This window comes from Heloderma suspectum, chromosome 10 (genome assembly GCF_057233095.1).
Source record: "Heloderma suspectum isolate Gila_16-S chromosome 10, 16-S_ref, whole genome shotgun sequence".
Taxonomy (NCBI): domain Eukaryota; kingdom Metazoa; phylum Chordata; class Lepidosauria; order Squamata; family Helodermatidae; genus Heloderma; species Heloderma suspectum.
In genome coordinates, this window is record NC_139467.1 from 32659996 (window position 1) to 32672889 (window position 12894).

At 47.6% G+C, this 12894-nt stretch overlaps 1 protein-coding gene across 1 annotated transcript in view; it reads left to right on the top strand.

The window, feature by feature from the left end:
* Window positions 1-12894, top strand: part of CRYBG2 (crystallin beta-gamma domain containing 2) — a 62373-nt gene that overhangs the window by 20413 nt on the left and 29066 nt on the right. Inside the window, exons 6-10 of the mRNA XM_084814409.1 lie at window positions 611-737; window positions 1772-1807; window positions 6014-6150; window positions 8348-8474; window positions 10688-10830. Coding sequence (XP_084670535.1) covers window positions 611-737; window positions 1772-1807; window positions 6014-6150; window positions 8348-8474; window positions 10688-10830 — 570 coding nt within the window. The remainder of the gene's footprint in view (window positions 1-610; window positions 738-1771; window positions 1808-6013; window positions 6151-8347; window positions 8475-10687; window positions 10831-12894) is intronic.

Below are 12894 nucleotides of genomic sequence, written 5' to 3' on the forward strand. Positions count from 1 at the left end.
CAGGGTGAGACTGGGGCACTCAAAGGTGAGACTGGGGCACCTAAGGCTAGACCCTAGAGCTGAAGTGCAGGGCCCTGTAATGCAGCCCTCCCACCACCCAAAAACATCCAGAGAATGGAAGGTGATGCAGACAGCAGAAGCAAACCCCATTTAGTTCCTGTAGCCATGATACTGCTATGATTTAAGTGAGTTTAAAATGCAAAACTGCACATGCTCAGATCTTCTTTTTTAAAATCAGGGTTGGCAAAGAGTTTTGTCAATGTTCTGTCATATCAAGAATGTAGAATGGAATGGCGGTTGGGGTTAGTTGTGTGCTTCACAACTGAAGGAATACGCATAGCTGCCTAAAGAACATTAAGTCCAGGGGTTAACATTACTTAGGGCACAATCCTATGCATGTTCAGACAGAAAAAAGTCCTACAATTCTCAGCATTCCCCAGCCAGCAGTGCTTCGCACCTTGGATAGCTCCTTTAGAATTCTGACTGGTTCTGACTGAAACCCAGAGCAGTCTCACCACCCCACCAACATTAGAGCCACCAGCCTCTGCTGGTGGGTATGTATCACTACCAAGGCTTGCCAGTCGCTCATGGTTCTCCCTCTACCCCACAGGTGGCTCGTTTACTCAAAACCGTTCTTTGACGATGACCCTTACATCTTAGAACCCGGTGGGTATCCCAGTTTGCAAGCCTGGGGAGCCAAGGACCCTTCCATCTGCTCCATGCATCCTATTAAGCTGGTGAGAATTCTTTGGTTACCTGTGCATATGTGTTGCCCGTTACCTGTGCATAGCTGCTGATTCCATTCTTCAGAGCAGGGATGGGCAAAACTTCAGTTTTGTGGGATCTACTTTGTTTCTATTAGAATCATAAGATCCACCAACCAGAGCCAGGTGCAAAATAATGGCTCAGGTAGGTAGACATATACTAAGGGCATTTCTACGTGAGGCTTTTATCCTGCACCTTTACTGGGGGTTTTGCTTCCAGATTCTTTGCAGGATTAAGATTGACTCCTTTACACCTGCTTTTTTCCCTGGGGGTTTTCTTTCTCTGGCTTTCCATATGTTTCATTATACAGCCACTAGAGGCCGCTGGGGTATAGCAGAATTGCATAATTACACACTGTAAATATAATGCCATTCAGAAAATGCTGCACTTTCCTTGATCTAAAAAACCCCATGATAATGGTTGCAAAGTATGAGAGGCCCTGGAGGATGACGATGTCATGTAAAGGACCCACAAACTATCATGAGTGAGCAATCATGAGCACAAAAAGCCTCATGTAGAAAAGCTCTAAGAATTAAAGAACAGGGTACCTCTGAGCACATGCTTAGCCCAGGAATTTGCAATTAGTACTAAAACCAAACTTACAAGATCTTCTGAAACCCCCAAACTGAACAAAATTCTTACTCAGCTCTAATCCTGAGTCACCACCAGCCATACCTCAGATGGCCAGGGCATCTGGAGAAGGACCTCTGAGGACAGGGACAGGCTAATGTGGCCATCCAAATGTTGCTGGACGTCAACTCCCATCAGCCTTAGCCGACATAGCCTGTGGAAAGGGATCATGGGAGTTTATTAGTCCAACAACATCTGGAGAGCCACAAGTTGCCTGCCCCTTCCTAGGATGATGTTAAGGTATGGGGAGATTAATATGGGAGAATGCGGTCATAGAAACTTTTCACAGCACCAACACAACGACGACTCAAGAAGGAAGATGAGGGCGGGCAGATTCACTCATGGCATTCTTCTCTTTGCTCTGTTCCCATTTCAGGGTTGTCCTGTCGTAGAAAAGCCTGGAGAGCCCAAGGTAAGAGGGAAAGGGAATTGTTGCCAAGTTTGATCATAGGACAGAAATACTCCGCAGCATGAAAGGAAGATAGAGAACTTACACTTGCCTTAGAACCACAACTTTTAGCACAGGGTTCCAGAACATCTTCCAGCCCAAGGGCCCAATTCCATTTCAGAAAACAAGGGTCAAGGGTAGGCATGATTGGGCACCTGCCAAGAGCCCACACCCCCAGGAGGGGCCCACTGACAAGAGCCCACTGGACTTGCTGCTCCTTTTCATCATTGCAACCTGCTTATTCACCTGCCTCTCGCTGTGGTCCAGACAACAGTGGTGGGGAGAAGGAGGAGCAGGAGATGCCCGCTTGCTCACTGGCTCTCTGCCTACCAAGCAAGCAAGTGGTAGCAGTGATCCAGTTCCACGTGTGTCAGGAACCCCTTTGCCCCTACTGAGAACTCCAAAAGCCAAATCAAACACAGACAAGAGGCTTCAATTCCATGGCTTTAATCCACTTACTCTAATGGGTTATACAGATGCAAATTGCTAGTGACTCACAGACTACAAAGGAAAAGCCTTCAAGGAGATCAAAAGGAAGCTATGAAAGTTGGCCACCGTTTGGGAAAAGGCGGCAAACTATCCTAACTTAAGGGGTGGGAGGGGAAGATCTCCCTTTCTCCCGTGACACCGCTTGATGCAGCTGTTGACGCCAAGCCAATCAGGCACACCGCTTAAGCTCTGCCCCTGCCATCTCCCTCTTGTCTCTGCGTCTGCCCCTGGTGTCCAGGTTGTCCTTCCCCCGCCTCCCCCTGTTCGCTATCTATCACTGGGATGAGTGAAAGGGGCTCTTCTCTGTCCAGCTGTGCCTCTGAGGCCTGGGAAAGTTCCTCCCCCACTTTTGCAGCTCTTCCTCAGAATCTGAACTGCTCTGCCACTCTATGTGCTCAGAGGCAACCCTGACAACGTGGTAGCAACTGGATAACTGGATTCCTGCACCAAGCAGGATGATGGACTCGATGCCCTAAATGGCTCCTTCCATCTCTATAATTCTATAATTCTATGATGAGGAAGAGGAAGAGGAGGAGCAATAACACGTGGTGATAATGGTGGTGAAAAGGTAATCTCATGGAGGGAGGGGGCCCATTGAGGGTGAGGCCCTCATATACATACATCGAGCTGGCAAAGGCTGTGTGTATGCCACGATTCCACACTGGTGCAGAAAAAGTGGACAATGTGTTTTGGATGCAGAACCTTGACTGTATACAGACATATGTAAATCTGGAGGGGTGTTGTTTTGGACAGATGTACACACTTCCAACTTGAATTCTGCTCAGAAGCAGCCTGTCCTTCCTGTTTCCAGCAGGGTGCTGATTGGCAGGCCCTTGTGACAATCTTGAAGCCACCTCCTTCCCCAGCTGGCTGCGCGGCATGCTGATTGGCTGACCCTTGAGACACTCACAAAGCCACACTCCTCCTGCTCCTCCCAACCTGAGCAATGTTTCCAGTTTGGAAAAAAAATGGCTTTTAAATTTTTTTTAAGGGTGTCAGATAAAAGTTTTCCTGGATAATATATCAGGTACCTTTAAAAACAAAAGATTAGGTGTGTTACTCTGCATGCTGTGGATACAGTTAGTGAGCAAGAGGCGGCCTGTGGCAAACCAGTTTTGTGGGATTGGTTCCAGCTTCTTCCTCCTGATGAAGTGGACAAGGTGCTTTCACCTGCAAGGCTGACCACCTGCTTACTTGATCCTTGCCCATCTTGGCTCATTATGGGCTGCAGAGAGAGACTGGGTGAGGGGATCAGGGTGGTGGTGAACGCCTCCCTTGAGGAGGGAGTGATGCCATCAGCCCTCAAGGAGGCAGTGATAAGACCGCTCTTAAAGAAGCCCTCCTTGGATCCTCAAGTTCTGAACAACTTTCGCCCAGTCTCAAATCTGCCATTTTGGGGCAAGGTGATTGAGCGGGTGGTGGCGGTGCAGTTGAAGGCACACTTGGAAGAAACTGATTATCTAGACCCATTTCAGTCGGGCTTCAGGCTTGGACATGGGACAGAAACGGCCTTGGTCGCCTTGGTAGATGATATGTGGAGGGCTTTGGATAGGGGTGAATGCTCCTTCCTTGTTCTCCTCGACCTCTCAGCAGCTTTTGATACCGTTGACCACGGTATCCTCCTGGACCGCCTGGAGGGGTTGGGCATTGGAGACACCGTATTGCGGTGGTTCCGGTCCTTCCTCTCCGGCAGGTACCAGAGGGTAGCACTGGTGGAGGAGGTTTCGGACCTGTGGCCACTTACTTGTGGGGGGCCACAGGGTTCCATCCTCTCCCCGATGCTATTTAACATCTATGTGAAGCCACTGGGGGCTATCATCAGGAGGTTTGGGGTGCGGTGTCATCAATATGCGGATGACTAGCAGCTCTACCTGTCATTCAAATCTTCACCAAGGTTGGCCGTAGAATCCCTGTCCAAATGTCTGGCGACGGTGAGTGGCTGGATGGGGAGGAATAAGCTGAAGCTGAACCCTGACAAGACCGAGGTACTTTTGGTGGGAGACAGGAAGAGGCTAGGGGATGTTGATCTGGTGTTGAATGGGGTACGGCTACCCTTGAAAGACCAGGTCTGCAGCCTTGGGGTCATTTTGGACTCCCAGCTGTCCATGGAGGCTCAGGTGTCAGCTGTGAGCCGGATAGCGCTGTATCAACTCCATCTGATACGGCGGCTGCACCCCTTCCTTCCCGACCATCTGCTCCCATCGGTAGTACATGCCCTGGTCTCCTCTCGTTTAGACTACTGTAATGCGCTCTATGTGGGGTTACCCTTAAAGATGGTTCGGAAACTGCAGCTGGTACAGAATGCGGCGGCTCGCCTGATTAAAGGCAGCTGCCGGCGAGATCACATCACTCCAGTGCTGAAGGAGCTGCACTGGTTACCAGTTGTTTTCCGGGCCAAATTCAAGGTGTTGGTTTTGACCTTTAAAACCCTATATGGTTCCAGCCCAGCCTATCTTAAGGAGTGCCTCCAGCAACACCAGACAGGCCGCTTAACAAGATCAGCCTCGGATGGCCTTCTCTCTGTCCCATCAGCCAGGACAGCTAGACTGGTGGGGACGAGGGAGAGGGCCTTTTCTGTGGTGGCCCCCACTCTGTGGAACTCCCTCCCTAGGGAACTCCGTCATGCCCCCTCTTTAATGAGCTTCCGTCATGCATTAAAAACGTGGTTGTTCAGGCAGGCATTTGGGGTGGGTTAGGGTATTTTAGAAAATGTTTTTATTGTAGAATTTTATTGTTTTGAACTGTTTTATTGTATGTTGTACATCGCCCAGAGTGGCTGGGTGACCAGCCAGATGGGCGATTAATAAATTTAATAATAAAATAATAAATAAATAAATAAATAAACAAACAAACAAACGAAAGGTCTTAAAAAGTCCTCAGCCTGTCTGAAGTATTAGAGGGCAGCTGTGATGGACACAGAGCCAAGCAATGTGTGTCCTCAGAGAACCAAAGGTGGGGAAAAGCGGACCAGCCAGGACTGCCGTAGCTGCATCCTGCATTGGGTTGGGCTTTATGACCTCATAGAAACTCATAGCTCATAGAAGCTCATAGAATCATGGGGTTGGAAGGGGCCTACAAGACCATCAAGTCCAACCCCCTGCTCAATGCAGGAAGCCTGATTCCCGGGCGGTCTCCCATCCAAGTACTAACCAGGGAGATGAGATCAGGTGCATCCTCAGAGGTCCCTTCCAACACTATAATTCTATGATTCAACTCAGTGGAGGCTGGTGACTCTGCTGTCAGTGGGGCGGTAAATCCGCTCGGGGTTTCAGTCAGAACTCTAACGGAGCTATCCAAGGTGCGAAGCAGGGTCTCCAGGAGAGGATCGTTCTTAGCTCAGTTACCTTTGAACTGAAAACACAATGCAAAGCACCTTGGATACTTCCATTAGAGTTCTGACTGAAACCCAGAGCGGATTCACCACTCCACTGACACTGGAGCCACCAGCCTCCACTGATTCAACCTGCAATAGAAAAGAAAAAAACCATGGTAGCTCCTGTCGGGAGGCACCCCTATATTCCCCCCTTCCCCAGCTTCCTGAGAATCTCAGACTTCACAAACTCTCTCACCCCAAAGTTTGCATCTCTTGAAGCTACTCGAATGTGTGTAAGCAAAGTTTGATGCAGTAGGTCCACTGTTTCACTCCCTTTGTTTTGTGATCTTTGTGCTTCTCTCTTGCAGGCGCTGCTTTATGAGAGGTCGCATTTCCAGGGCCCTAGCTGGGAAATCAGCCGAGACATTTACAACTTGAAGAAGCCAGAAAACAACCAAGACTCCAAGATGTCTACTGCAGGCTCCCTAAAAATCATGGGAGGCTGGTGAGTGTTTCAAAGAACCCACTGCAGGCCACAGGAAGTGCCCATGAATGGCACATGAGAAGCTGCTGTATTCTGGGTCAGAGCCTTGGTCCCTCCAGCCCGGCTTTGTCTATTCGGACCAGCAGCGGTTCTCCATGGTCTCTGGGAGAGGATCTTTCTTAGCTCAGTTACCTCTGAACTGAAAATGCAAGAGACACCAAAGTGTGGGGTGGTGGTGGTGGTCTCAAAACCAGGATGTTGCCTCCTGTGCCACCGACAAGCTGTCTCCCCTGCAAACCTGGTTGGCCAGGGCCCCCTCGCTTGCAAGAACTGTCAGCTCACCCCGCAGGCCAAGCCCTGCCCCCCTAGGCCTATAAAGCCCTGGGTTCCTGCAGGTGGCCCATCCTCTTGAGGAACTTGTTGCCACAAGTAGCAGTTGCAGATTCCTGGCACCTTGCCTCAGTTCACTGTCCTCCCTGGAAATTGACCCTCAGCAGTGGAGGCTGGTGGCTCCGATGTCAGTGGGGCGGTGAGTCCGCTCCGGGTTTCAGTCGGAACCAATCAGAACTCTAAAGGAGCTAGCCAAGGTGCACCATGGATAGCTCCTTTAGAGTTCTGATTGGTTCTGACTAAAACCCGGAGCAGATTCATCACCCCACTGACATTGGAGCCACCAGCCTCCACTGACCCTCAGCCCAGCCCTGACTACACCCTGCCAGTGGCACCGTGGTAGGCCTTTGGGGCAGAAGACCAAGGCTCCACTCCCCAGAATGAGCAGTAGAGCCCCCAAATGGAGGGCTTATCACACGTTGAAATAAGTGAAGTAATACACGTCACTACCTAAAGAGGAGGGCCCCAGTAGACCTTTGGCCCCTTGGGCCTTGCTTCATCCTCAGACTTGCCCGTTTGGCCCACCACCTTTTCTCAACCCCTGATGACCGAGAGAAGACCCCTGCTCAGGCCTGACAGGGACTGACCCCGGGAACGTCTTCAGGCAAATCAGCTTCCATATGCAGGGAGGAGACTGTAGCTAAGGGACAGAGCTCATATTCGGCATGCAAAAGGTCCCGGGTTCAGTCCTCGGCAGTCACCAGTCAGCCCCTGGCCTGAAACCCTGGAGAGCTGCTACTCACTGTAGACCATACTGAGCTAGATGGGCTGATGCTCTGACTCGGTTTAAGGAAGCTTCCTGTGTTCCGTTGTCCCCGCTGGTTGGAAGGTTCCATTATGCACAACAGAGAAGGACGGTTCTCCAATTCATATAACAGAAGCAAATCATGATAGTGCCAAGGTGCAACAGAGGTGTCTCTGTTGGTGGTTTAACAGTATAAAGCAAGGATACAGAGCCTTTTTTGTTGTTGTCAAGGCCTGCATTCCCTTGGAGATAATTTGCTGGGGGCCACAGGCCAGAGCCAAATGTGGGTAGGGCCATCCCCTCTGTTCTACCCCCTCCTTCCTCCCTCTCTCTCTCTCTGTCCCACACACTGTTTTTATCTCCTCTCACTGCCACCCCTTCTCTCTCTCTCTCTCTCTCTCTCTCTCTGTCTCTCTCTCTCACTGCCACCTCTTCTCTCTCTCTCTCTCTCTCTCTCTCTCTCTCACTGCTACCTCTTCTCTCTCTCTCTCTCTCTCTCTCTCTCTCTCTCTCGCTCACTGCCACCTCTTCTCTCTCTCTCTCACTCTCACTGCCACCCCTTCTCTCTCTTTCTCTCTCCACCCACTTCTCTCTTGCTGTCCCTCTCCCCTTCTCTTCTGCTTTCCCATCCGTCTCCTCTCTCTCTCTGTCACCCACTTCTCTCTCACTCTTCTTCTCCCACATCTCTGTTTTTCTATCGCATCCCTTTCTCCCTCTCTCTGCCACCCACTCTTTCTTTCTTTCTTTCTTTCTTTCTTTCTTTCTTTCTTTCTTTCATCCCTTCTCCCTCTCTCCCTCCCCCTCCCCACCCAGTAGGCCGCAGGGAAGGGACGGCTCTCTCTTGCCAGAGGTCTGAACTGATCGCTTGAAGAGGGCTTTTGAAATTAAGCCAAGGGCCACAGGTTGCCCATCCCTGGCATACAGGGCCAAAAGACTGGTCTTTGGGGGTTGGTTCTTGATAGAAACATTATTGCCTGTTGTCTCTTGGTCTGTGGGGAAAAAAGACAGATGGGTGTATGTCCAGAAGACAAGGAGGCTTGTATTTTTATTCCCCGGCTCACCCTCTCTGTTTTGCCTCTTCAGTTGGGTTGGCTATCAGAAGGAAGGTTTCCGTGGCCACCAGTACCTGCTGGAGGAAGGAGAGTACTATGACTGGACGCAGTGGGGAGGCTATGATGAAGAGCTGGTGTCGCTTCGGCTGATCCGGACGGTGAGGATGCCTCTCTGCTCCCAGGGTTGGGGATGTACTGCCCCAGAAGAAGAAAATTCCTTTCATTCTAGCCAGCACCACATTTCTAAAATTACAAGAACCAACGCTTAAGCCTATCAGGAAGAGAGGGGGCTAGCTCAGATATCATCATCATCAGATATCATCACCATCACCAGTGTTCTCATTCTCTCTGTTTCTGATATTCAGATGTGAGCGCAGCTGCTTATGTAACCAAAATGGCACCACCTGGGGGAACCTGTTGTTATTGTTGTTAATATTTTGTGAGCTTTGGCTGATGGGCAGCATAGAAATGTAATAAACGAAGAATACATTCATTCATTAATACTCAGTTCCTAAAAAATTAAAATAATGCCTCAGCACTAATGAAATTTCGTCGTGCTTCTTACAGAGCTTTTAATTAGGCATTTCCCTCCAAGGCACAGCATTACTGAACGCCCCTTTAATGAGCAATTTCTTATAAACTGGCAGTGGGCTCTTTAGCAGCTCATTCCTTCCTCGCCGTGGAGGAACTGCTCATCCTGTTATTTCTGTTGTTAATACACAATTCATAAAAAAGCAAAGAAAACAATGCCTCTGCAGCAGTGGAAAATCAATCAACAGCAGTAGCCTTCTGCTACTGCTTACTTCTCCCCTGAGTCTACTGAAGCTAGAGTCACCATGTGAGCAGTCCTCTGTTTGAAGGGTTGCCCTGTCTAAGTCCGGTTTAAAGGTCAATAACCATCAGAACTGGTGCCCGTCCACAGGTAGCTCCTGGACAGCAGACTGAACAGGCAGGTACACAGGTCACCTAGTCACAGTCTCTCACACTAGGGTGAAAGGGACTGTATTTCTTTTTGAATTATCTTAATTATTTCTAAATGTGCATCTATACACATCTATACATGCACATTTTATGCAAATTCATGCCCTTTTTATTGGTCCTCTTATTTTGGTGATGTGTTTCTTCTTTTTTGGGTGATTCATAAGTGGCAAAGAGAGCCAGTGTGGTGTAGTGGCTAGAGTGTTGGACTGGAAGCTGGGAGATCCGGGTTCTAGTCCCCACTCGGCCATGGAAGCTCACTGGGTAACTTTGGGCCAGTCGCAGACTCTCAGCCCAACCCACCTCACAGGGTTGTTGTTGTGAGGATAAAATGGAGAGGAGGAGGATAATGTCAGCCGCCTTGGGTTCCTTGCAAGAGGAAAAAAGGCGGGATATAAATGCAAGCAATAAATAAGCAATAAATAAAGAGAAAGTGGCAAAGTCCCAAGCCATAGCCTGGAGGCACATGAGGCAGCCACCTTGCTGAAGCTAAGCAGGTTTAGGTCTGGTCAGTGCTTGGAGGGGAGACTACCTGGGAACCACATATGGCCACCTTGAGTTCCATGATGGAAGAAAGGTGGGATATAAATTTAAATAAATAAATAAAAGAGGGCTCTGTGACGTAACCCTCCTTCTGCTTTGGGGCAGCTGTCCTCACTGTCCCACAAGCTTTAGCCCCTAAATTCACCAGGTAAAAGAGACACCCAATATGCCTAACTGGTTCACTTTACCCAACCAGGAGAAGTACCCAGGAAATATGAATGCTATTGGTAGTACAGAAAGATGACCGTGAGATTTTATAATTTAAAAACAATAAAATTAAAGTTTATTTAATACGAGAGATGTTATATCTCATAATTAATCACTCCGTTCTGGGTCTTACCCTGTCTGCTCTACCCCTTGTAACTCCTATTCCCACAACCCTACTGTCTAGATGTAGCTTCCTCAAACCCTAAGGTCCTATCTCTCTCTTCAAGCCCTATCCCTGTCTAACCAACTAACTGTCCACTCCTGCCTTTTATACACTCAGTCTCCTCACGCACACACAAGCCCCTCCCACTTTTCACTCACTCTCTATCAAACAATTAACCGTAACTTGCCTGGGTTCTTTTTAACACAGCAAACACATATAAACAATAATGTAGACTCCACATGGCAAGCACTGTGATTTTGTCACAGGCGCCACTGTCCACGTTTGGCTCTGGCCCAGTCCACCACCAGCCTGCACCCGAGGGACGTTCCCCACCCCTGCATTCCAACTTCATCGGGCCTGGAGAAGCCTGGTTTCTGTTCGGTGCTGTCAGAACAGCATCTCCCTCTTGGAGATCAAATCAAGAAGATGACTGGTGCTGCATTACGACCCCTTCCATTTGTTTATTCCTCCCCTGGACAGGACTTCTTGGATCCGGCCCTTGTGCTGTTCGAGGCCATGGACTTTGAAGAGGGCCCCAGCATTGAGCTCAGTGAAGCGCTGCCGGATGTCAACCTGGCCAGTTATGGGACCACAACACAGTCCATACATGTCCTGAGTGGAGTGTGAGTAACCCGGGGAGAGTCCGAGGCAAACGGGCTGAGAGGGAAGGAGAGGACACGCTTTTGGAGAGGCAATCGCAGAATTGTAGAGGGCAATAGCCCAACCTAGAAGCATGCAACTGTGTAAATAAGCCCCATACTGTGGAGCAGTTTCTGTTAAGAAAAATTGTTGGCAGCCATGCTGGCCCAATGGAAGAAAAATACAAAAGCAGCAGTAGCATAATGCCTTTTTTAGGACCAACGGAGAAGTCTCAAAGAAGCAAGACAGATTACTGGATGCAGGAAACAAAGAAAAAAGGGTAGGGACCTGATGGAGAGCCAAAGTCTGCTGTTTTTGTAACAGATTCAGATAGAATGGAGGAGGTGTTCGGCAGACGTAACAAGGGTTGGCCATGCTTCGTGCAAAAAGATGCCAGGTTGCATCAAAGGCTGCCCTTTCCCAACCTGGCACCCTTCAGGTGTGAATGCCTACAACTCCCATCGTCCCCAGTCAACTCAGTGGTAGAGCACATGGTTTGCATGCAGAAGGTTTTATTTTTTATTTTTTTATTTTTATTTTTTTTAAAAATTCAAAAGAAATTACAAACAACCCCCCCCCACACACACATTAATATTAATTCAAAATCCCTCCCCAATCCCTCCCCCAGCTCAAACAGTTTCAGGATTCTTCTTCTCCCTTTATTTTCTATTTCTGTTCCAGGATAATATATTAATCCGTCATGTTTCATTCCTTTATTGTCTTCTTCTTTTCATGAGTCCAATAGATTACTATAGGCTTCCACCAAGGTTGTTCCATTTGACTTTTTTCATACAGTCTATATATTTTTGCCAGTCCTTCTTGAAAGTATCTCTTTTCTTTATTCCTCTGTGGACTCTTAGTTTCTGTGTCAACTTTTCATTTATTACTATGTCCCAGATTTTATTTTTCCACATAGATATTGTTAGCATCCAGGCTGTCTTCCAATTGTTGTTGTTGTTGTTCAGTCGTGTCGGACTCTTCCTGACCCCATGGACCATAGCACGCCAGGCCTTCCTGTCCTGCGCTGTCTCCTGGAGCGTGCTCAAGTCCATATTCATTGCATCGGTGATGCTATCTAGCCACCTCATCCTCTGCCGTCCCCTTCTCCTTTTGCCTTCAATCTTTCCCAGCATCAGGGTCTTTTCTAGTGACTTTTCTCTTCGCAGTTACTTGCAATTAATTGCCTTGCAGCTGTCAACAAGAAACCAATGAATATTTTTTCTCCAATCTCTCTGTTTTCTTTTACAAACATATTCAATAAAGCTTGTTCTGGTGTTTTACAAATCTCTTGATCAGTAATTCTTTCTATTTCTTGAAATATCTTGTCCCAGAATTTTCTAACCCTCCTACATTCCCACCACATATGTAATTGAGTACCATTAATTCCACATCTCTCCCACACAAAGGTGATAGATTCTTGTTCATTTTTGCTAACTTCACTGGTGTCAAAGACCACTTCTGAACCAACTTTAATCCATCTCCTTTTTATTTTGGTGGATAAAGGGAAATCTATCTAAAATTTGCTTCCAGTCTTCTTGTTACATTCCCCCCATCTCCTGCTTTATCAAAATTTTATATATTTCCGTTATTATACCTTTTTCTCCTAACAGATAATTATCTACAAATTTTTCCCATTCTGTTAAATCTCTTGTACTTTGCCTTCTGATCCTTCTAATTCGTATAAATTTACTGATTTGCATCCATATTAGCTATCACATTCCCATACTTTGTACACAATTGTTCCATATTTCTTGTGTTACAGGATTCTGCTGTTCATAAAAATTTCTCATTTGGCTCATGCTTATTCCTTTCAGCTTATTTTCCTCCACTGCTTTCCCTTCTATATCAAACTCTGGGTGCACCCAAATCGGTATTAATGGAGAAACCCCTGGCATTCGTTTCTCTTTCCTGAAGTTGCATACTTTTAATAATCCTTTTATTGTACTTCCATTATTTCTTATTTGTTGTTTTATATACATTTTAATATAGAATAAATTTTGTAATTCCACTTCCTTTAATCCCATCAATTCCCTTTCTATTTCTATCCA